At 44.7% G+C, this 25,490-nt stretch overlaps 1 protein-coding gene across 1 annotated transcript in view; it reads right to left on the minus strand.

The window, feature by feature from the left end:
- Nucleotides 1-23,899, minus strand: part of SLC30A10 (solute carrier family 30 member 10) — a 63,701-nt gene extending 39,802 nt beyond the window's left edge. The window contains exon 1 of the mRNA XM_077485784.1: nucleotides 23,417-23,899. Coding sequence (XP_077341910.1) covers nucleotides 23,417-23,867 — 451 coding nt within the window. The 5' untranslated portion in view covers nucleotides 23,868-23,899. The remainder of the gene's footprint in view (nucleotides 1-23,416) is intronic.
- Nucleotides 23,900-25,490: the final 1,591 nt, after the last annotated feature.

Genomic DNA, 25,490 nt, shown 5'->3' on the forward strand with positions numbered 1-25,490 from the left:
CATCATAATGCTTGCAATGGCAAGCGGTCATTGGTCAGCAGCAGCATGTAACCGCACTTGTGAATAAGAATTTCTTTTTTCTGATGTCAGTATTTCTGAATCAATGACCTGTAGCAAGCATGCAGCTCATATAATCAGAACTCCTAATCTCAGCATACTGGTTCCAGGTCAATGGGTCAAAATGCCAGTAGGTGAGCATGAGAGCCAGAGAGCTAATGAGGACATTAACTCCTTCCCAATGGCCATATGCATATACTGTGTGTGACAGCACGGCGGTGGGCTTTCATGCCATCCGCCACTTGTATGTGTACAGTCGATGTCCCTGTTCTGTCCTGGGAGGGTACACACTCCGCTCCCCCAGCACTGTGACTGCACTGTCACCAACAGCTTCTGGTCACTGTTTATGATCGGAAGTCGGAATGCAAGCTACCCCCAGACAATCACAGTGATCACATGACCCATGACACATGTAACACTTCCAACATGATAAAGGGTCAGGCTCCTGCCAGCTGGAAAGGGGTTTGCATAGAGAGGAGGAAAAATAAAACTAAAAATATTTTTTTTTGCACCGTCCCTGGAAAGATTTGCGCTCAGTTCATCCTGGAGATTATTGTTACTGGAACAGAAATTGATGGGAAATTTAAAATTTTACAGTTGTCATCAGAACAGGAAGTGGGGGGAAATCTCTCTTTTTAGGGACAACTGGCTAGGAAGGGATGTCCCCTCACTTTGCAGAGATTTCCTCTCCCTTTTCGTTGTGTCTCTGGGATGTGCAGTGAAGTGATATCTTCCCAGTGGCATCTATAAAGATAGAAAATTAATAGATTCACTTTAAAAACATAAGGGACACTTTTTGCATAGCTGTGCCTCTTTCCCCCGTATTTGTCCCTCATTTTGGTCTGATCTATAAAGTTGTATATAAAATGCACTTTTTATCTTTCAAAAAGTGTTTCCCAGTGCTAAACCTTTCATCCAAATTCTAAATTGCTGCATTTGTAAAATTTAAAAGCCAATATAAAGGAATAATAGTGGTACAAAAAAAGCCCTTGTGGATTTAATTAACTTTTTTGGGTTAATTCTCCTTTAAGGGGGTGTGGCAGGGGGCGTGTCCTATGCCTACATACATTTGCTAGTAGTTGTCCCTCATTCCCATCTCTAAATGTTGGGAGGTATGCTTTTGTGGTGATATAATTGTGTCAAACTGCACAACCTGAAACAGAATTGTGTGCACATATAAAACCTAACCATTTATTAAAGAAGAACTCCAGTTTGGGATTTTTTTCCTTGCCTCTACTGCAGAGGAGGTCTGGAATCCACTTATTTTTTCCTTTGCATTCAGGATGTCCTTGTATTCTCTCCTCTGGCAATAGCTTTGTGGTAACTCCTGCCTGTGTGACGTGGAGCTTCAGTTGCCACTTTCTGTGGTGGGCCAGCTTTTGTATAACACCCCCCACAGTGCCACCTTGACAACTGATGCACTGGGGCCCCTACCAGGGAGCTGGTGACCCGCGGCACACATAGTGGGCTACAGCAAACAGTGAGTGTGTCTAAATGATGATATATATTGGGTGTGGCTTTTTAGAAATTACTAAAAAAAATAATTACAATTTATTTTTGTTTTTTTTATATTTTAATTGTTAAATTTCTTTTCACAACACTTTTGGGGGGTGTTTAGTGAGATATCAGGGGCCTAAACAGACCCCTGAAGTCTCACTTTTGAGACAGAGAAAGGGACTGTGGAATGAATGAACAGGAGACAGAAGCTACTATTCATTCATAAACTGAAGCATCGTAATTACAGTCTACCCCCAAGGAGCAATGGCAGGGGGCCCCAGAAGAGGAGGATTGGGGCCAGTATGTGCAATACATTGCAGAGAGCAAGTATAACAGTTTGTTATCACAGATGTGCACAGCCTATTGCATTAGGGTGTGCACCCCAAAGCTTAAACCCATATGTGTGTGTGAAAGTGTATATATTATGACAGTGTCCATAGAGAAGTGGACAGTGTCAGTAGGGCAGATTGGTGGCAGTAGGGCAGTGGGCAGTGGACTGTGTCTGTATTTTTTTGTAATTTTTTTATTTTTTTTCCATTTTATTTTTTTTACAATATGTTTAGGAGCTTCTTTAGGGGGCTTTGGTGAAATACCAGGGGTCTAAACAGGGGGAATCTGTGCGCATGCCTGTTTGTTATTTAAAAAATAAATATATTTAAAAAAATAGAAAACCTTCTGTGTGCAGCAGCCCCCATAATACTTACCTGAGCCCCATCCAGCGATGTTGTACAAAAGACTTGGCTGTATGGTGCTCTCCCTCCTGATTGGCTGAGACAGCAGCGGGGCGCCATTGGCTCCTGCTGCTGTGACCCAACACAGTGATCTAATGAGGAGAGAGAGAGGGGGCTGGGCCAGGCTCTGGGTTTGGGTGCCCTCCATAGCAAGCTGCTTGCTGTGGGGGGCACTCAGCAAGGGGGAGGGGCCAGGAGCACCAAAGAGGGACCCGAGAAGAGGAGGATCAGGTAAGTAGAACATGGTTGTTATTTTAAAAATATATAAAAACAAGACATTACAATCACTTTAAAGATCAACTGCCTATACCATGATATAAATAAGTTTTTTCTTTTAGTGAGTTGACTTTATATCGCAATTTTTATGTGATATTTATCATTCATATCTACAGATTTTGCAGTATTCAATATTTGAATGTATTGAATTGGCTGTTTAAATATTCCATTTAGAAAATGGTCATGTGACACAAATATCATGCATCAACCGTTATGCCGCGTACACACGACTGGACTTTTTGACGGACATGGTCCGGCGGACTAGAATCTGTTGGACAATTCGATCGTATATGGGCTCCAGCGGACTTTTTCTTCCCAAAAGTCCGGCGGACCTAGAAATAAAACTTGCTTCAAATCTTTCTGATGGACTCGAGTCCGGTTGAAAAATTCGGTCGTCTGTATGCTAGTCCGACGGACTAAAACCGACGCTAGGGCAGCTATTGGCTACCGTCGGATTGCCTGCCAGACCTAGTCCGTCAAAAAGTCCAGTCGTGTGTACGTGGCATTAGTGAATTGACCCCTGTGTCTCTCAACAATAATCTGTCGGTTTGCAGCAGCTGGAAGATGTATTGGAATGAGGAGAGGGTTATGCGATCATAGAGCGAGGATGGGGGTATCTAGACAACCCCCCCCCCCCCACTTCTTTGTCCTATTCCCCCTCATTTCTTTTCTTCATTCTCTCCCTATAATATCCTAATTGGTCTCCAGTTTTCTTCTTTACCTTATTGTTTTTTTTGCCAACTCTTTCCTTCTCTTTCCCTGCATTACATTCAATCTCTAAGTGGTTATTTTACCTCTCAAAATGTGTACACCATGAGAAATGACAAAGAAAAAAATGTGTGCAGGATGGCGGTGAGACCATGAGAAATGACAGTCATAAACTCGTTAAATTGATTATAATTCAATTTAGAACTTCATGTACCATTCTATAAGGTATGATGTATTTGCCTATTTTTTGAATTGTCATTTTCTCTTAAATAAAGAATTTATAAAAAATAAAATGAAAACCTGGGCAAAGCCAAGTTCACTTTAAATGATTTAAAAAACAATAAATTACTATAAAATACTCGCTCTAGGCTTTGCATTTCCATAGTTAATAGGAATGCAAAACACACACACCATAAAAAATTGCAACCACAGGTTAAATGTATCAGTCAGTGAATTCTGAAAGATATCAGAAGCACCCCAAACTGGCACTATTGAGGCAAGCCATTTTGCCTATGCATTCTGTATACCCTAAGCTCCTACACAAAATCATTCTGCATAGGTGGGAGGTATGCACTCAGAATGTAACTAGGAAGCTAGTAATTTCCAGGCACATTTTCCATGATTAGTGTGTTAAAATTACTGCGAATAAGCTCAGCACAGCTGTCACTATGCCTCCCAGGGAATTCAATCAAATGATCCTATTTTTAAGTGAATTCTCTGGAGTGCACGTCCCCATTCAAACTGAAAGTGTAAAGCAATCGATGGAACAAGTCATGTGACATCTCATGTAAGCGGAAGTAAAGACTACATATAAAAAATGCTTAAAGTGTTACTAAACCCAGGACCCTGCATTCAATATATCTGATCTCCCACAGTACGCAGAACATGCAAATGCAATTATTTTAGTAACTATAAACTGCTAAATACCTTTTCTCATCAGCAGTATATAGCAGTCTTGTGACTTCTATCAGTGTCTGGTTAAAGCTTGTAGGAGGAGTTTGCATTCTCCTCTGACTGCCCTATGAAGCTGCATGACCCCTGACCCTCTATGTGTACAGTGCTGATTGGCTCTGTGCCAATCACACGCACCCTCCCCAAGAAAAACTCTCTAGCAATACACACCAAACATGGTGCGGAGTGTCTGCAAGGATCTGTTCTATCAGCAGATGGATTGGGGACAGTAAAATAAGGGGAGGATCAGAGAAGACAGGATCAAACAGCCTTTCTACACAATGCAGAGGATTAACCCCTTAGGTTCCGCAGAGAGCATACAGACTGATTTTACTGTTGTGGGTTTCGTAACACTTTAAAACCACTGTTCCCCTACTACCTTACTACCTATGCTGTAGAGTGCTTATAAAAAGAACTGTGTAAATGCCTTATTTCAATCCATTAATAGTGTATTCTACTAGTCAATGCCTTAAAAATAAATCATAAGAGGGGAGATACCTTGTCCCAACTGTAATCATATCCAAAAACCAGAAAAATTGAAAGTTGGACATTCTTGGTAACCATTGAACAAGACCATATACATATAGTATGAAAAGACAATTTTGTCACAACATTAAAAATGTCTAAGTGGACTAAAACATACCTAATAACCCCTCAAAACATACTGGAGATCGTTCTTCTATAATCCAAAACTATTTCAGTCAGTCCAGATATGGCATTTATGCTCTTATTTCAATCCACTCTGGTCTGGTTATTGACCAGCTGTTGCCGGCAAGAGGAGGTGGCACCAATAATGAATGGACAGTGGAATCTGGCCGGTGACGTTATGGCTCCCTGAATTCAGACCCATATCAGAGCAAATTGAAGTAATGTATTTACACAGCTTATTTTTACCAGGACTCTACAGCATAGTTCGGAATGGGGGGGGGGGGACAACGGTTTTAAAGTGGATGAAAAACCTAACTATATCTATTCTTAAAAATGTTTCCTCATCTAAGATGGTTATATCAAACCTCTCCACTGTCTCAGCACACACTTAGTAATAGGCCCAGAAACCTACTTCCAATACTTGCAAATGGCCCACTGCCTTAAAAATAACCCACAACTTTGGGTCTCCATTCCCATTAAGGCATTGTCCTATTATTCACCCAGTTCCCTAGGGAAGAAAATAATTTCTACATTCTATAATATACTCCAAAAAAAAACGCACTTCCAACATTCCCTAGGTATCAACGAAAGGGAACTTGACTTTGGTAAAACATACACAGACAGACAATGGCTTAGAACCCTACAATATACATATCAAGCTACAAAGTGCACCCCAATGTGGTAACTCACGCAAAATATTGTCTAAAGACCTCACCCCATACAGAATAGCAAAATTTGACAAACACACCTCTCCCAAATGTTGGAGGAACTGTGGGGGGGCCGACACATTATTACACATCTTATGGGAATGCCCACAACTAACGCAGTTCTGGCATGAGGTATTTTCACTCCTTTCACGTTACCAAGTTGAACATATTACCTTCTCCTGAACTTGCCCTACTAAATTTAAACATAGAATCCCTACCAAATAGCCATAGAAGAGTAAAAACACATCCTACTAGCGACTAGACTCAATATAACCAAACTTTGGAAAAATACCAAATCTCCTGAGGTGCTTGAGGTCATTAATTAAAATGACCCAGACACACCACACATACAAAATATTACTGGCAAAAGACAATATATCCGATATCAAAATGGAAAAATATGTGGACTCCGTGGTCTAACTGGTATAAATCTTATATAGTAAAGTAAATGTATACTTCTCTCATGCATACCCCCTCTGCCTTCCTTCCTTAATGTATTTACACAGATTTTTTTATCAGGACTCTACAGTATAGTTGGGAAGGGGGGAGGGGGGCAATGGTTTTGCAAGACGTTCATATCAAACCTCTCCACCGCCTCAACGCAGACTTAGGAATAGGCCCAGAAGCCTACTTTCAATACTTGTAAATGGCCCACTGCCTTAAAAATAACCCACAAATTTGGGTCTCCATTCCCATTAAGGCATTGTCCTATTATTCACCCAGTTCCCAAGGAAAGAAAGGAATTTATACATTCTATAATATACTCCAGGAAAAAACGCACTTCAAACATTCCCTAGATATCAACAAAGGGGAACTCAACTGGGGTAAAACTTATACAGACAGACAATGGCTTAGAACCCTACAATCTACATATCAAGCTACTAAGTGCACCACAATGTGGCAGCTCACGCAAAATATTATCCAAAGACGATACCTCACCCCATACAGATTAGAAAAATTTGGCAAACACACCTCTCCCAAATGTTGGAGGAACTGTGGGGCGACCGGCACACTATTACACATCTTATGGAAATGCCCGCAACTAACGCAGTACTGGCCGAGTTGAACCTATTACCTTCTCCTACTAAACTTAACCATAGAATCCATACCAAATAGCCATAGAAGAGTAATAACACATATCCTACTAGTGGCTAGACTCAATATAACCAAACTTTGGAAAAATACCAAATCTCCTGAGGTGCTTGAGGCCAGTAAAATAACCCAGACCCACCACACATACAAAGTATAACCAACAAAAGACAATATATCCTATATCAAAATGGGAAAATGTGGGATCTGTGGTCTAACTGGTATAAATTTTATATAGTAAAGTAAATATATGCTTCTCTCATGCATACCCCCTCTGACTTCCTTCCTCCCTTGCTACCCTTCCTATTCCCATACATTAATTCCCCCCCCCCCCCCACATTACCCACCTTCCCTCCCCTCATCTGAAACAATATTTGTGCACCTGCTGCAAGGTGCATCTATTCGCCAGAGAAACAATATTACTGAACCTATCCCATTACTGTTAACTATATGTATGTTTATGCATATTTTGCATTTATATCAAGAATTGTGCCTTTCATAATACTGTTTGTACTTTATCATTGAAAACATTGAAATGAAAAAAAAAAATTCTCTCCCTCCTCCTACCTATCCTGGCCAACCTGTATAAAAAAAAAAAAGATACCTATTCACCTATTCTTTTAATCTTTCTCATCACGTGATCGCAAAGCTCCGGCTCCCCTGTGTCAGTGAGTGGCTGCTGCAGGGGAGAGGAGGGAGCGCCAACAACAGCGGGCTATTGGAGCCTATGGGTGATGCCACGTCTTCTGGACTGCTCCCTTACACAGAGCTGCAGGAACATGTCACCGAACCAGAGAGGATTGAAAATAGGTAAGTATACAGTTCCTGTTTATACAATTTAGGCAGGATAGGTAAGAGGAGGTGGAGGGGGGGGGGAATTTTTAAGAATCAATATAGATTAGGGTTTCCCGAGGAGCTACAGTTCATGCTTTATACAATATATTATAGGATAAGGTGTATGGGCCCAAAATAGCACTTTGTACTTTTAATGTGTCCTTTCTTTTTCATAAAACTATATTCAATTAAAAAGGTGTTTGGTCTCGTGTGTACATGTGTACATACACAAAATCTTGCAATGTAATATTGTAAAAGAGATGCAGAAGAGTGTTAGCGGATATTTTTGCTGCATCATCCTACTAGCATGCACTGCTCAGATGTTCCAGCTAAATGTAGTCTGACACCAATCCCATTCTTGTGACTGCCAGGGTGTGGTCCGGGAATTAGACACACATTGCAGAATGTATTCTTTCTTACCCTTCCATTACCTGCCTGTAAATGGAGATGGCTAATGTACATTAGGAGATAATTCTATCTATAATACATGAGAATCTTATTAAAAGATCATTTTTTATCAAAGCAAGTATCAAGGGAAATTACTTACTAAAGGACACAAATATACTGTATATGTATGACATATAAAATATCTATGCAAGGGGAAGCTCCTGCTGCATCATGGGAGTTTTTTTTATGTTTTACTGGTTCAGAACTATGCAGCAGTGACTTGTATACACTATATTATCCAAAGTATTGGGACACCTGCCTTTACACACACATGAACCTTAAAATATAAGTTTACCTTTACAGAAAAATCCATAAGGTGAATTTACACAGGACCCCCTCCTCAACCCCCCCCCCCCCCCCCATAGTCTCGCTGACCTGTTGTGCGGCGATCTCCCGTTCTGAGCCCCGGTATGGCTGTCTCAGGGGTCCGATGCTAATTCATCCCAAAGGTTTTCTGTCGGGTGGAGGTCATGGAGTCTGTGCAGGCCAGTCAAGTTCTTCCACCCCAAACTTGCTCATCCATGTCTTCATGGACCTTGCTTTGTGCAATGGTCTAAATTATTTGGTGGAGGGGGGATTATGGTGAGGGGTTTTTTCTCAGGGGTTGGGCTTGGCCCCTTAGTTCCAGTGAAGGCAACTCTTAAGGCGTCAGAATAACAAGACATTTTGGACAATTTCATGCACCCAACTTTTGGGGATGGCACCTTCCTGTTATAACATGACTGCGCACCAGTCCAGCCATGGTGCTTTTCAGAGGTTATTCGACAGGCAGTGAGGGGGTGTTATATTACCTTCTCACCACCAGATGTCACCCTATAATACTGTACTACCACGCTGCAATCACATGCATTGCATGCAGTTCTGGTACAGCCCCATTGAACTCAGTGGGTGAGTTTGTCAAGCGGTGGCACTTTTCAAACTCTGCAGCCCAAGTTGAAAATGCCCCGGCCACAGCATGTGAACAGCCTGGTCCAACTGTTATTTTACAATTTGGGTGCCGGCCCAGGGAAGGTAAAACCTAGGATGAAAGACATTTATTTCATAAGCAGTTGTATCTGTTATTCTTAGCACTAGGTGTTTGTTTTCTATGTTTACATACTTATGGACAGGGGCGGGCTGGGCCGGGGGGCAGGGTGGAAATTTCCTCCCAGGCCGGCACCTACATTATGTTTAAAACGGCCGCTGGCCGTTTGTTCATTTCTTTTACGCTGTGACGGGCAGCCGGGACCCGGTTCAATAATCTCCTTCTCTCTGTGGTTGTGTCGCTCCGTTCTGATCAGTCCCGGCAGCAGCTGTCACTCACAGCCGAGCAGAGTGAAGCCGCCTCCCCCTCCTCCATGCACAGCACTGTGTAGTGTGGCAGCAAGCAGGTAAAGTCACCTGGTTGTATCCAGGATGGGAAATATGTGTGCCCTAGATTCAGGCTTTATGCAGACCTTTACAATTAGAGGGGAAGAGTTAATGAGCCCAGCTGAAGTAAGTGGGCTCATTAAGACCTCTACAAAAAACCCCAGCATGCTTAGGGAGATGCTCCATCCTGGAACCAGTTTTTGTGTTGTATAGACTGGGGAGTGTGATATCTGTTCTGTGCGGTGAGTTAACGCCTGTGTGGCAAACCTCTACAACAGGGACAGGGACTGGGGCAGCACAAGGCTGCTCTCAGTTGTTAGACAGGGAATCTAAGTGTGTAGTTAGAGGTCAAGCTGACCAGGATTTATTTTCATGTTTTATTTTTGTTTGGCTGTTATATGTATCACTGCATGTAGCATAAATAAACCGCATCTTTTGTTTTTTTGCACCTACAACGCTGTCTGCTGTGCCTGATTTTGTGTTGTGAACCCATCCAGGGGGTCACACACACCCGCTGCCGAGCTAACACCTCACAGTTGGTGGAGAATTTTGGCAGTTTTTTTTTAAAGGCCAGCATGGAGGAGATACTGAGACAGCTGGCTCTAGCAAATGCAAATCAGCAGCAAACAAATGCGGGTTTACAAAGGAGCCTTGCAGCCCAGCAGCAGACAAATGCAACTTTGCAGCAAAGTCTGGAAGCTCAGCAGAAGGCTCACCAGCAGAGTTTGGAAGCTCAGCAACAAGCCCAGCAGCAATCTGAAGCCCGCTTTATAGACCTGTTGCAGAAGCAAGAGCAGAGTTTTCAACAGAAAATAGAGACATTAATACAGCAACGTCCGCAGACCAATGAAGCAAGTGGTTACAATAATACCGCATCCTTTGGTGTGAGCCGTTTATTGACAAAAATGACTGGAGAGGATGATCCGGAGGTGTTTTTGACCACATTTGAAAGGACTGCTGAAAGGGAAAAGTGGCCTAAGGAGCAATGGGCTGGACTGGTGGCCCCTCTGTTAACTGGGGAATCGCAGAAAGCTTATTATGACCTAGAGCCTGACCAAGCAAAAGACTAAGTGGTGCTAAAAGCAGAAATATTGGCACGGCTGGGTGTCACCCTGGCTGTCCGGGCTCAGCGTGTGCATAATTGGACTTTTCAGGTTGGAAAACCCCCCAGGTCTCAAATGTATGATCTCATTCACCTGAGCAGGAAGTGGCTGCAGCCAGAGACTTTGACCGCACCAAAAATTGTGGAACGTGTTGTTATGGATCGTTTCCTGAGAGCTCTTCCTACTGCCATCCAAAAATGGTTAAGCCATGGAGACCCAGAAAATGCAGATAAACTTGTGGATCTGGTTGAGAGGTACTTGGCTACAGAGAACTTGACCACCTCTTCCAGGGACTCACGGACTTTCCATCCTAAGACCAGTTCATCCCCAGTGGCGGGTAAGATGACTCCAAGGGGTGAGGGTGGAGAGAGTGAGAGGGTGGGGGTTCTACCTAAGGTCTGGTGGGAGCAGCCCAGGAAACCCATGCTGCAAGAGACAGTGAAAAAGATTATTTGCTACCGTTGCCGGCAAGAGGGACATATTGCAGCCAATTGCCCCGTTGTGGATGAGCCTATGCAATGTGACTTTATAAGGGAGAGACGTCAGTCGCTGTTTGCGACAGTTGCATGCACTGCCATTCGGGGACCTGAGAAACATTTATGTAAAATGTTTATTAATGGTAGAAATGTTGATGTGTTGCTGGATTCAGGTAGCCTGGTAACATTGATAAAAGCTGAATTAGTTACTACAGAGGTCTCTGGGAAGAACAGGGTGGCTGTTATTTGTGTGCATGGGGACACCCGAGAGTATCCTGTAACTTCAGTGTTTTTTGAGACCCCCAAAGGTAACCTCTCTCATCAGGTGGGGTTAGTGTCTCACTTACCACATGATGCTATTGTGGGAAGGGATTTTCCAAAATTCTGGGAACTCTGGGATTGTCCTGAGCCCCCCACTGGTGCCCCTATAAACCAGGAAGATGACCAGAATTCCTCTGGGAGTGGTGAGGACTCTCCTGAATTTCCCTTGTCGGTATTGGCGGGGGAAACTCGAGAAACTGGGGAGGAGCCAACATCCTCAGATGAAAACATGCTGTCTGTGGAGTTTTCGGATCTTGAGGTTCACAGGGAAAATTTTGCCACAGAACAGTTAAAAGACCCCACCCTAATAAAGGCACGGGAAAATGTGGTGAAAATAGATGGCGAGTTAGTGAACCCAGATAAGACTTGCCCTTATCCTTACTTCACTATGGAAAGGGACCTGCTGTATCGAGTGGCTCAAAGGGCAGAAGAAACCATTGAGCAACTTGTAGTGCCCAAACCTTACAGGAAGTTGGTGTTAGAATTGGCTCATGGGCACATTCTGGGAGGTCATCTGGGGACAGAGAAAACCAGAGAGAGGGTATTGCAGAGATTCTATTGGCCTGGGGTCATGAAGGAAATAGAAAATTATTATTCCTCCTGCCCTGTGTGTCAGAAGTCGGCACCTATGCCACATTTCCGTAACCCGCTGGTACCTCTTCCTATCATTGAGGTCCCCTTTGAAAGGATCGCAATGGATTTGGTAGGTCCGATAATGAAATCCGCCAGGGGCCATCAGTACATTTTGGTTATATTGGACTATGCCACCCGTTATCCGGAAGCAATTCCTCTCCGAAATACCTCGGCCAAAACCATAGCCAAAGAGCTATCTCTTGTTTTTAGCCACGTGGGTATTTGTAAGGAACTGCTTACGGATCAAGGTACACCCTTTATGTCCCGGGTTATGAAAGAATTATGCAAGTTGTACAAAGTGAAGCAATTGCGTACATCTGTGTATCACCCCCAAACAGACGGGTTGGTTGAAAGATTCAACAAAACCCTAAAACAAATGTTAAAGAAGGTGGTGGATAGAGATGGAAAGAATTGGGACTGTCTAATACCCTATCTGATGTTTGCCATTAGGGAGGTACCCCAATCCTCTACGGGTTTCTCACCCTTCGAGTTGCTCTATGGGAGACACCCAAGAGGGCTGCTGGATATCGCCAAGGAAACTTGGGAAAATGAGAGTTCTCCTCACAGGAGTGTGATTGAGCATGTCGCCCTGATGCAAGATAGAATTGCACAGGTAATGCCAATTGTAAAGGAACATTTAACCCAAGCGCAGTTAGCACAGCAGAGAGTGTACAACCGTGGGGCCAAGACCCGTACTTTTTCCCCGGGGGATAGGGTCTTGGTGCTAGTCCCTACGGTTGAAAGCAAATTTCTGGCCAAATGGCAAGGTCCATATGAAGTAATTGAAAAAATGAGTGAGGTGAACTATAGGGTTAGACAGCCAGGAAGGCGAAAGCCGGAGCAGATCTATCACGTCAATCTGCTGAAAGCCTGGAGGGATAGGGAATCCCTAGTCGCAGAGACTTTGTCACAAGTACAGCCTGATTGCTTAGTTCCTGAGGTTGGAATAGCAGACACCTTATCGAAAGCCCAACAACAGGAGGTTAAAGAGTTTGTACTTCGTAACAAAGAGATTTTCTCTGAGCTTCCGGGACAAACATCTGGTGTAGAGCATGACATTATCACCCCGCCAGGAGAAAGGGTAAAACTAAAACCTTATAGAATACCAGAGGCCCGACGGGAGGCAATACGTGGGGAGGTTCAAAGGATGTTGGAATTGGGTGTGATAGAGGAGTCCCAGAGTGACTGGTCCAGTCCTATCGTACTAGTGCCCAAACCTGATGGGAGCTGGCGGTTTTGTAACGATTTTCGACAATTAAATAAAGTTACAAAATTTGACACCTACCCCATGCCGCGTATAGATGAGTTGATTGACCGGCTGGGAACAGCCCGATATATGACAACTCTTGATCTCACCAAAGGGTATTGGCAAATTCCCCTGGCCGAGTCGGCCAAGGAGAAAACTGCGTTTGTAACCCCAGATGGGGCATTCCAATATAAGAGAATGCCGTTTGGGTTACAGAATGCACCCGCAACATTCCAGCGGAAAATGGATAAGATTCTGAGGCCCCATCAGAAATATGCTGCAGCTTACCTGGATGATGTGATTATCCATAGCACAGACTGGGTCTCACATTTGCCGAAAGTACAAGCAGTCCTAGACTCTATCCGGGAAGCTGGGTTTACGGCCAATCCAAAGAAGTGTACCATTGGACAGGAGGAGGCCAAATATCTTGGGTACACTATTGGGAGGGGGGTGATAAAACCCCAAGTCAATAAAGTCGAGGCCATACAGAGTTGGCCACGTCCCAACAGCAAGAAACAGGTACGAGCCTTTCTGGGAATCGCTGGCTATTATCGACGATTAATTCCCCATTTTGCTTCTCAGGCTGTGCCCCTCACCAACCTGACAAAAGGGAAAGAGTCTGTCATGGTTAAATGGTCCCCAGAGGCTGAAGAAGCATTTCAGTCCTTAAAAACAGCCTTATGTAGCCAGCCAGTGTTGTACTCACCAGACTTCTCTAAGGACTTCGTGGTACAAACTGATGCGTCAGACGTTGGGTTAGGAGCAGTGTTATCCCAGGTCTGGAACGGGGAAGAGCACCCAGTCATTTACCTCAGCAGGAAGTTGAAGTCCCATGAGGTAAATTACGCCACGATTGAGAAGGAATGTTTAGCAGTGAAGTTGGCTCTAGATTCCCTTCGGTACTATCTGCTAGGTAGGCACTTTGACCTGGTGACTGATCACGCTCCTTTAAAGTGGATGGCTCAAAACAAGGAGACCAATAGAAGGGTAAATAGGTGGTTCCTGGCCCTACAGGAATTTAACTTTACAGTTAAGCATCACCCTGGTGTTAAAATGGGGAATGTGGATGCTTTGTCTCGGATACATGCGTGTCTGACTGCTTGTGTTACAACCCCAAGGTTGAAACAAGAGGGGGGGGTATGTGGCAGCAAGCAGGTAAAGTCACCTGGTTGTATCCAGGATGGGAAATATGTGTGCCCTAGATTCAGGCTTTATGCAGACCTTTACAATTAGAGGGGAAGAGTTAATGAGCCCAGCTGAAGTAAGTGGGCTCATTAAGACCTCTACAAAAAACCCCAGCATGCTTAGGGAGATGCTCCATCCTGGAACCAGTTTTTGTGTTGTATAGACTGGGGAGTGTGATATCTGTTCTGTGCGGTGAGTTAACGCCTGTGTGGCAAACCTCTACAACAGGGACAGGGACTGGGGCAGCACAAGGCTGCTCTCAGTTGTTAGACAGGGAATCTAAGTGTGTAGTTAGAGGTCAAGCTGACCAGGATTTATTTTCATGTTTTATTTTTGTTTGGCTGTTATATGTATCACTGCATGTAGCATAAATAAACCGCATCTTTTGTTTTTTTGCACCTACAACGCTGTCTGCTGTGCCTGATTTTGTGTTGTGAACCCATCCAGGGGGTCACACACACCCGCTGCCGAGCTAACCCCTCACAGTAGACATGAAGGAGGAGGGGGAGGCGGCTTCACTCTGCTCGGCTGTGAGTGACAGCCGCTGCCGGGACTGATCAGAACGGCGCGACGTGAGTCACGTGACCACAGAGAGAAGGGGATTATTGCGCCGGGTCCCGGATCAGTGAGCCGACAGATGTCACTCCACTCGGGTGCTGCTCGCACCTCCCCCCTGCAATGCCACTGCCTTGGGCTCGAGGTACATTATGGGTCCTTAGGGGGGTTCTTTACTGTGGGGGGTCCTGCACTGTAGAGGGGGTCCTGCACTGTAGAGGGGGTCTGCACTGTAGAGGGGGTCCTGCACTGTAGAGGGTGTCTGCACTGTAGGGGGGGGTCCTGCACTGTAGAGGGGTCCTGCACTGTAGAGGGGGTCTGCACTGTAGAGGAGGTCTGCACTGTAGAGGGGGTCCTGCACTGTAGAGGGGGTCTGCACTGTAGAGGGGTCCTGCACTGTAGGGGGGGTCCTGCACTGTAGGGGGGCCTGCACTGTAGGGGGGGTCCTGCACTGTAGGGGGGGTCTGCACTGTAGAGGGGGTCCTGCACTGTAGAGGGGGTCTGCACTGTAGAAGGGGTCTTGCACTGTAGGGGGGTCCTGCACTGTAGGAGGGGTCCTGCACTGTAGGGGGGTCTGCACTGTAGGGGGAGGGGGTCTGTACTGTAGGGGAAGATTCAGCACTGTAGGGGGGTCTGTACTGTAGGGGAGTCTGTACTGTAGGGGGTCTGTGCTGTAGGGTGGAGGGGTCTGTACTGTAGGAGGGTCTGCACTGTAGATGGGGGTCTGTATGGTAGGGAGGGGGGTCTGCACTGTAGGGGGTCTGTGTAACATGCAGGGGGTCCAGAGCTGTGAGGGGCTGTGTAATGTAAAGGGGTGCGGAGGTACAAGGGCTGTGTAATGTAAAGGGGTCCAGAGGTTCAGGGTGCTGTGTAATGTAAAGGGGTCCAAAGGTACAAGGTTCTGTGTAATGTAAAGGGGTCCGGAGGTGCAGGGTGCTGTGTAATGTAAAGGGGTCCAGAGATGCAGGGTGCAGTGTAATTTAAAGGGGTCCAGAGGTACAGTTGTGGAGAGGGGGGGTACACAGTAGTGACAAAAAGATATTGAAGGATGCAGAGGTATGCAGGGGACACAGTGGGTGTTTTTACATTTTATGGTGGGGGGGGGGGTGCCAGATATAGGATCCGCCCCGGGTGCCAAATGCTCTAGGTACGCCCCTGGTGTGAGCACAGCAGACTACAACTCCTACCTCCCAGGAGTCTCAGAGGCAGGCCAGGTGTGTGGCACGTCAGGGGAGGGGACGCCCGGCGTCAAGAACGTCACGTCGCACGTGACCTGCTGGGCTTATGGGGAGCAGTGGCTAGCTGCAGTCTGCAGAGAAGATGAGACCTGCTTCAGGATCATCACCCCCCCCCCCCCCGAAGAGTGGCAAGGACCTGGCTCAGTGTCTCCAGTCCTCACTGAATCAATGCTCCCCAGCCTGAAGTAAGACATCTGTGATAACCTTCACAAAATGGAATAGAATGAGAAAATCCGCTTCAGTTGTAAATTTAATTAATAATGCATAGTCATCAAGACAATTTAAAATTTTGGCAGTGGCAGCGTGTGTTTTTTTTTCTTTCTAGCACCTCCCCCCCACCAGCGGACTTAACACCCTCCCCCCCACCAGCAGACTTAACACCCTCCCCCCCAACCAGCCAGCGGACTTATCTAACACCCTCCCCCCCAACCAGCGGACTTATCTAACACCCTCCCCCCAACCAGCGGGCTTATCTAACACCCTCCCCCCCAACCAGCGGACTTAACACCCTCCCCCCCACCAGCGGACTTAACACCCTCCCCCCCACCAGCAGACTTAACACCCTCCCCCCCAACCAGCCAGCGGACTTATCTAACACCCTCCCCCCCAACCAGCGGACTTATCTAACACCCTCCCCCCCAACCAGCGGACTTAACACCCTCCCCCCCACCAGCGGACTTATCTAACACCCTCCCCCCCACCAGCGGACTTAACACCCTCCCCCCCAACCAGCGGACTTATCTAACACCCTCCCCCCCACCAGCGGACTTAACACCCTCCCCCCACCAGCAGACTTAACACCCTCCCCCCCAACCAGCGGACTTATCTAACACCCTCCCCCCCAACCAGCGGGCTTATCTAACACCCTCCCCCCAACAAGCGGACTTAACACCCTCCCCCCACCAGAGGACTTAACACCCTCCCCCCCACCAGCGGACTTAACACCCTCCCCCCCACCAGCAGACTTAACACCCTCCCCCCAACCAGCGGACTTATCTAACACCCTCCCCCCCACCAGCGGACTTATCTAACACCCTCCCCCCCACCAGCAGACTTAACACCCTCCCCCCAACCAGCGGACTTATCTAACACCCTCCCCCCCAACCAGCGGGCTTATCTAACACCCTCCCCCCCACCAGCGGACTTAACACCCTCCCCCCCAACCAGCGGACTTAACACCCTCCCCCCCAACCAGCGGACTTATCTAACACCCTCCCCCCCAACCAGTGGGCTTATCTAACACCCTACCCCCCAACCAGCGGACTTAACACCCTCCCCCCCACCAGCGGACCTAACACCCTCCCCCCCACCAGCGGACTTGACACCCTCCCCCCACCAGCAGACTTATCTAACACCCTCCCCCCCAACCAGCGGACTTATCTAACACCCTCCCCCCAACCAGCGGACTTATCTAACACCCTCCCCCCAACCAGCGGGCTTATCTAACACCCTCCCCCCCAACCAGCGGACTTAACACCCTCCCCCCCACCAGCAGACTTAACACCCTCCCCCCCACCAGAGGACTTGACACCCTCCCCCCCACCAGCAGACTTATCTAACACCCTCCCCCCCAACCAGCGGACTTATCTAACACACTCCCCCCCACCAGCAGACTTATCTAACACCCTCCCCCCCACCAGTGGACTTATCTAACACCCTCCCCCCCAACCAGCGGACTTATCTAACACCCTCCCCCCCACCAGCGGACTTATCTAACACCCCCCCACCAGCGGATTTATCTAACACCCCCCACCAGCGGACTTATCTAACACCCTCCCCCCACCAGCGGACTTATCTAACACCCTCCCCCCACCAGCGGACTTATCTAACACCCTCCCCCCCACCAGCGGACTTATCTAACACCCCCCCCCCCACCAGTGGACTTATCTAAAATGCTCCCCCCACCCACCAGCGAACTTACCTAACACCTTCCTCCCACCAGCGGACTTACCTAACACCCTCCCCCCACCAGTGGACTTATCTAAAATGCTCCCCCCACCCACCTGCGGACTTACCTAACACCCACCCCCCACCAGCGGACTTACCTAACACCCTCCCCCCACCAGCGGACTCACCTAGCTGATTAAAGAAAATTAATTTCCCACCCCTGCTCTACTCAGTGCTATAAATGCGAGCATGAATCAAGGTAATAAAGTCCTCAGTACAATGTAGTTGGTTTAATCATGTTTGCTTTAGGTATGTAAGAGCTGACAGATATGTACTGATATGTAGCAGTGTTGCCAACCGCCCGTTCATTTACAGGAAGCCTGCAAGACTCTGGAACAATCATACAGGCTCGGCTGGGCAGCGCATGCGCATTAACATAATGTCATCGCCTGCCGCCATTTTTAAACAGGAGCCGCTTGTTCTTCTGAGTGGTGCTGCACGTATGCCTGTAATATGGTAATATGAAGGGGAACAGTGGAGGAAGCTACCATGAACCACAGCCTTTAACCATGTCCTTTCCACAGCCTTTAACCATCTCCTTCTCCTGTCCACAGCCTTTAACCATCTCCTGTCCATGGCCTTTAACCATCTCCTGTCCACGGCCTCTGGCCATCTCCTGTCCACAGCCTCTGACTATCTCCTGTACACAGCCTCTAACTATCTCCTGTCCATGGCCTCTGACCATCTCCTGTCCACGGCCTCTGACCATCTCCTGTCCAGGGCCTCTTACCATCTCCTGTCCAGGGCCTCTTACCATCTCCTGTCCACGGCCTCTTACCATCTCCTGTTCATGGCCTCTGGCCATCTCCTGTCCACGGCCTCTGACCATCTCCTGTCCATGGTCTCTGACCATCTCCTGTCCACGGCCTCTGACCATCTCCTGTCCAGGGTCTCTGACCATCTCCTGTCCAGGGCCTCTTACCATCTCCTGTCCACGGCCTCTTACCATCTCCTGTCCACGGCCTCTGACATCTCCTGTCCACGGCCTCTGGCCATCTCCTGTCCACGGCTTCTGACCATCTCCTTCCACGGCCTCTGATCATCTCCAGTCCACGGCCTCTGACCATCTCCAGTCCACGGCCTCTGACCATCTCCTGTCCATGGGCTCTGACCATCTCCTGTCTACGGTCCATGGTCATCTCCTGTCCACGGTGGAACCAATTGCCTTCATAAGTCACCTAACTAGCAAATAGAGTCCAACTGTGTGTAATTTAATCTCAGTATAAATACAGCTGTTCTGTGAAGCCCTCTGAGTTTTGTTAGAGAACTTTAGTGAACAAACAGCATCGTGAAGACCAAGGAACACACCAGACAGGTCAGGAATAAAGTTGTGAAGAAGTTTTAGAAGTTAGGTTATAAAAAAAAATCCCAGGCTTTGAACATCTCACGGAGCACTGTCCTAAACATACACCCAGAGCTACAATGGAATGGTTTAGATAAAAGTATATTCATGTGCTAGAATGACTCAGACAAAGTCTAGACCTAAATCCAATTGAGAATCTTTGTCAAGAATTGAAAATTGCTGTTCACAGATGCTCTCCATCTGTGAACAGGAACTTTCAAGTCTTGCAACAGATTCTGAATTGGATTTAGGTCTGGACTTTGACTGGGCTATTCTAATACATGAATCTGCTACCCTGTTTCCCCTAAAATAAGACCTAGCGTGATTGTCGGTGTTGGCTGCAATATAAGCCCTACCACCAAAATAAGCCCTACTCTGTTTCCTCAAAAATAAGCCCTACCCTGAAAAGAAGACCTACAAGGACTTTAACTAGGGCTTATTTGGGGGGTAGGGCTTTTATTGCAGCTATCACCGACAATCACACTAGGTCTTATTTTAGGGGAAACAGGGTATGAGCTATTTTGCAAAGAAGAATGGGCAAAAACGTCACTCTCTAAATGTGCAAAGCTGGTAGAGACATCCATAAAAAGACTTGCAGCTGTAATTGCAGCAAAAGATGGTTCTTCAAAGTATTGACTCAGGGGGGCTGAATATCAACATCCCTTTCACACTGGATGCGTTTTTCAGGCACTTTAGCGCTAAAAATAGTGCCTGTAAAGCGCCTGAAAAAAGCCTCGTCTGCAATCCCAGTGTGAAAGCATCAAAAAAATTCCTGCAAGCAGCATCTTTGAGGCGCTTTAGGAGCAGTGTATACACCAATCACAAAGCGCACCTGGTTTTGTTGGTTTGTTAGTTGTTTATTTTGGGGGAAAGTAAGGAGGGAAATGAACTGTAATTAAGAGAAGTGGGTGGAAAACTAGAGGGTGGTAGCTGTGTCTTCACCGGGCCTGGGGATAGCGTCAACCCAGGGTCAGGCACAGGGTACGGGGGCCGAATTCAGAGGCAGGTGTTACCTCGTTTTCGACCCCATACTCTACCTCCCTCACTTACCAACTTAGCTGTTTCCTTAGACTTATATACAGAATTATAAAGAAGGTCAGAGACAAAGGAAATACAATGTATTGATTTATTTTATATATATATATATATATATATATATATATATATATATATATATATATATATATACATATATATATAAATGTAATGTAAAGCATTGGAAAGACTGTTCATATAAGTTTCCGTCCTTGTTTAAAAGAAAAAGATAAAAATAAAGAAATTGAAAAAAAAAACGCCTCTGCCCATTGTAATCAATGGGCAGCGCTTGCAAAGCGCCTCTGCAGCGGCAGTTTGCGGGGGCTTTGAAAGCTTTATTCAGCTGCAATCGGGCCGCTAAAGTAATGGGAAAGCACCGCTAAAACTAGTGACGCTTTACCGACGACTCCCCCGCGCTGTCAGTGTGAAAGGGCTCACACTGCATTTTTCACATATTTATTTGGAAAAAAATTGTAAAAACATTAATCATTTTCCTTCCACTTCACAATTATGTGCCACTTTGTTTTGCAATTCAGTGACAACGCTTCATGTATTGTAGCTCTTTATGATGCTCCACACTCTGCCTAGAGTATGCATACTAGATGTTATGTTTGCTTCCAGTGCTGTAGGTTACATTTTGTCTTTTTCTGTACTGTAAATTATTCAAAACAATTTTTTGAAATAAAAAGTTACTTGATTTAAAAAAACGCTTTGGATTTACCCTCACTTTCATTGCCAGAGACATTAGTTATCAGGTCAGTTAGATTGAGTGAATCTCCTTAACATAAATACAGACAGCAATTTAAAACCTGGCAGAGGCACTAACCCCTCATCCTAAACAGGATTACACACAGGGTTATTTTGTTTCTACACTTATTTATGTATAAATGTATTCATGGGGGTCAATTTGTAAAAAATCTTCTGCGCTGTTTACAACTTCTCACCCCTGGAATTCCCCATCCCCCTAGGATGTTCTAACATCTGACCGACATACCTTAAATGTTTTTCTAATGGTTTTCAAAGTGAACCTTAGAGTCATTCTATACATTGGGAGTTACCTTACAAATGTGTAAATAACTCGGCACGAAGATAAGCAAGATCAGCGGTGATAATACATGACTATGTGTCGGGGTTTCTTGCAATATCGCACAATGCATTACAAAGTAGAGGAAAATAATATTCAATTGTGTATTCAATTAAGAATTAGCATTGGTTCACACAGGGGCGACCTGTCAGGCGACTTAGCCACCTAACAAGACGCACTCCATGCATTGCAATGGAACCATTCTAATAGGAGTGACTCAAGATGCTCCAACTTAGAAAAAGACTCCTGTACTACTTTGGGGGGACTTCGGAGGGGCTTGTATTGACTTCTTTACAGAAATCGTTTGCAAGCCGCTCTGAAGTCGCGCTGTACGGGGCGGCTTCAGAGTCGGACAACTTTGAAGCTGCACCTGTGTGAACCAGCACTTAGAATTCAAGACAAACTAACATTTGTAGCGGGTAATAAAATATTGGTGACAATGTTTCAGTATTTACAAGCAATGTAGCTAGCCTATTGAAACATCATCACTGTCAATAATTGGCAATGTAGGAGCTCAGTGCACATCGATAATGAGAACCTCCAAGAGCCAGAAATGCGTTATATTGCTCACTGAAATTGCTTCCTTTTCTTGAAGGTGAACGGCTCCTGGTACTCTCGTGAAAAAGCTCGGAGATGGGAAGAGAAATATCAGAGGGTTCTAGTAGGTGTACAGTATGAGGAAGCTTAAGGAGAGAATTCCATATGCATGACCAAAAAGCAAAGAATATTCACCGCAAGTTTTAGGTTATGGCCACTGAGAAAATTGGCTTGGGTGCCCTTTGGCTTCACAGTTTGCTGAATTTGTCATGGAATGTTCATAAAACCCCAAAAAAAAAAAATCTATAAATAATGAACTGTGAAAAAGCTGAAAAAGTAATATGCCATAGTAGGTATCTATAAATATTTAATTTATCTATTTGTATGATCTATCTATCTATCTATCTATCTATCTATCTATCTATCTATCATACAGCTGTTCTTATTTCTCCTTTTGCATTCCCCATAATCTAGGAAGGAAGGAGCCCCTGATGTCCAAAAGAATACAGATTTGAAAGTAGGTTAAAAGGTATTTATTGGTATTATTGACAAGAATATAAAAGCCAACACGTTTTAGGGGAAAGGACTCCCCCTTCTTCAGGGCTGTTGCTGCATGCTATTTCAAATAAAAGTTCCCAAACCGGATAAATATTTGCAAGGTATCAGAGTGCACACTGACAGAATTATAGCTGTGGTTGCAGGTGCATAACCTAAACATGTCTTTACAACAATCAATAGATGTAGGACTTTAAATGTAATTTAAATACTAAGAATTTAATTTAAAGTTTCATTCCATTCCACTGACTAGGTAAATGGACACAAGAAATGAAAAGGAAAAATGCACATTTCTCACATTTTATTTATAATAAATCAGTATAAATCATAGTGAATAAAAAATATATATATATATATATATATATATATATATATATATATATATGTATATATATATATATATATATATATATATATATATATATATATATATATATATATATAATAAAAAAATACACTGACTTCAGAAATAAGTGATAAACAACATCTTCCCAATGTGCAGGGTTTATGATTCCTGTTTTCTGCAGAAGTGCCAAATGTCCTCCAAAATTGATCATGTGGCTATTGATGCAGATGTAAGTGCTAACCATAGCAAATCAGTATAAATCATAGTAAATAAAATACGCATATAATAAAAAAAATACACTGACTTCTGAAATAAGTTATGCACAACATCTTCCCAATGTGCAGGGTTTATGATTCCTGTTTTCTGCAAAAGTACCGAATGTCCTCCAAAATTGATCATGTGGCTATTGATGCAGATTTAATTTCTAACCATAGCTTGTATTTTGTTTAACTCTACATACCCCTACCAATTTAAAACAAACTTTAAAGAGACAGCGCAGTCACAAAATATTTATTTACCTTTTTCTGGGTCTGGAAGAACATTTGACTTCGCAGGCAAGCAGCACTCGAGAAAGATGACATAGTTTATTAAGTTGATGGCGAGGCCAACCACTCCGACAATCAGAACCAGCGTGGCATTTTCAGTCTTCTCTGGGCCGATAAACCTCTTGATGGCCTCTATCAGGATGCTGAACATCAGAGCAGCACAAAAGATGGTGTTGCCAAAGGCTCCCACCGCGTCTGCCCTGAGGAAGCCATAGGTGTTTCGTTGGTGCCACTGGACACGGCTGTATCGGACCCCCAGCAAACCAATGACCATGGAGATGAAGTGGGTAAGAACGGCAAAGCCGTCAGAGGAGAGAGAAAGAGAATTCCCTATGTACCCTACCACCAACTCTACTATAAATAAGAAAAAACTCACAACACACATTAAGATCAAGCGGCAGGACTTGCCCGTATAGCGACCCATTATTGACCTGCGATATCTACTCTCTCTGTAACTCTCAGAGCACCTTCTGCCTGTTATTTTACAGCTACCTTATATGCTTTTGCCCCAAGAGCACATCGCATGTAAAATCTCTTTTTATGATGCCATAAAATAATCAGTTTATTTTTTCAAAGACCAATTAAGTGAAGGGATATTATTACACGTTACAGTACAAAAGTTGCATAACTATAGGGGACTGCAAAGATTTATTGGCCTATATGTAGACTTATGTTACAGAGTTTACCAGGTGGAAGGAAGCTGCCATTAAACCAGGGTTAGCGCTTCACTGTTCATTACAAATGTTTTTTTAAGGAAAATTCAGTAGCAAATAATGTAAAACGAACAAATACAAACTTATGTTGCTTTTTTTCTAAATTGTTCAGAAGAAAAAAATCCACTTTTTTTATTCAGTAGCAGAAAATGAGACATGCCATGGAAAATGACCTGATTCTTATGGGTTCAGGACAATATATTAGCTGTCACGTGTGTCGCAAATTCATGTGACAGAGTGACCAACCCATTGAGTCCCTATCTTGAAATAATTATTTTTATGTCCCTTTTCACAGAGCTGTAGAGCACAACAGTTGGCAGCTTAACCTGTGCTTGTCTAAAAAACAAAAAAAAAACCACTTAAAATAAAAGGAAAAACAGTTGGCATCTGAGTTTTTAATGGTATTATAAAATAGATATGTAACCTGTGTTATGGTGTGAGCACACTCATTGGAGATGATTTACTACAAGCAAATCGACTGTTCACTTTGCAAGGGATTTTGCCCCAGAGTTGAATCAATGTAGTGAAATTTAAGTTTGCAAAATACCCAATCACATGCAAGGAAAATAAATAAAACAGCAATTATGCTTGTCACATGATTGGATGATGAAAGTCAGCAGATCTTCACACCATTCACTAAGCTCTGGGGCAAATACCCTTACAAAGTGAACAGTCTATTTGCCTGTAGAAAATCAACCCCATTGAGTTTCCTGTATTCTGCAAGGCAGAGTAGTTATAGACTTTATTTGCAACTTCAAGCATCCATAATACACCAAAAAGAAAAACAGTTCTCCTGCGCTTGAGAAAAATGTGTGTGTGGCTATATGTAATCGTGTGTCTCCACTGGTTCAGTCTCCACATTGGCTGTGCTGCCACTCTCACCAGTTCAGGGAAACCCAAGTGGAACTCTTTAAAGAAAAGGAACAGAGGGTGCACCAACCTAGCAGATTACCTTTGCAACAATATACCTTTGCAGCAGCTCTGAGGAAGAGGAGACATCCCTCGAAATGTGTCATTTCATTTGGACTCCTCATCCCACAATTGGTACTTTCCAGTCGATCATGTTGGGTTGAGCACTTGGTTGACTGTATTTTGCTTGGCATATGCACTCGTTTGTAAGTATAATGTCATATATATGTTTTAACAATAAATTGTTGCGAAGGTAATGCGCTAGGCTGGTGTGCCCTCTGTTCCTTATCCATAATATACCTATAGGCTACTGAGAATCTCATAACAGGAACTGGAAAAAATGTGTACAGAGTATAGAAAGTATAATACATGTAACAAATGTACCGTATGTAGTGACAGCTGCAAGACAGATGTAAAATACCACA

Source organism: Lithobates pipiens, unplaced genomic scaffold, assembly GCF_037356315.1.
Source record: "Lithobates pipiens isolate NorthernLeopardFrog02 unplaced genomic scaffold, aLitPip1_a1.2 Scaffold_18, whole genome shotgun sequence".
Classification (NCBI taxonomy): Eukaryota; Metazoa; Chordata; class Amphibia; order Anura; family Ranidae; genus Lithobates; species Lithobates pipiens.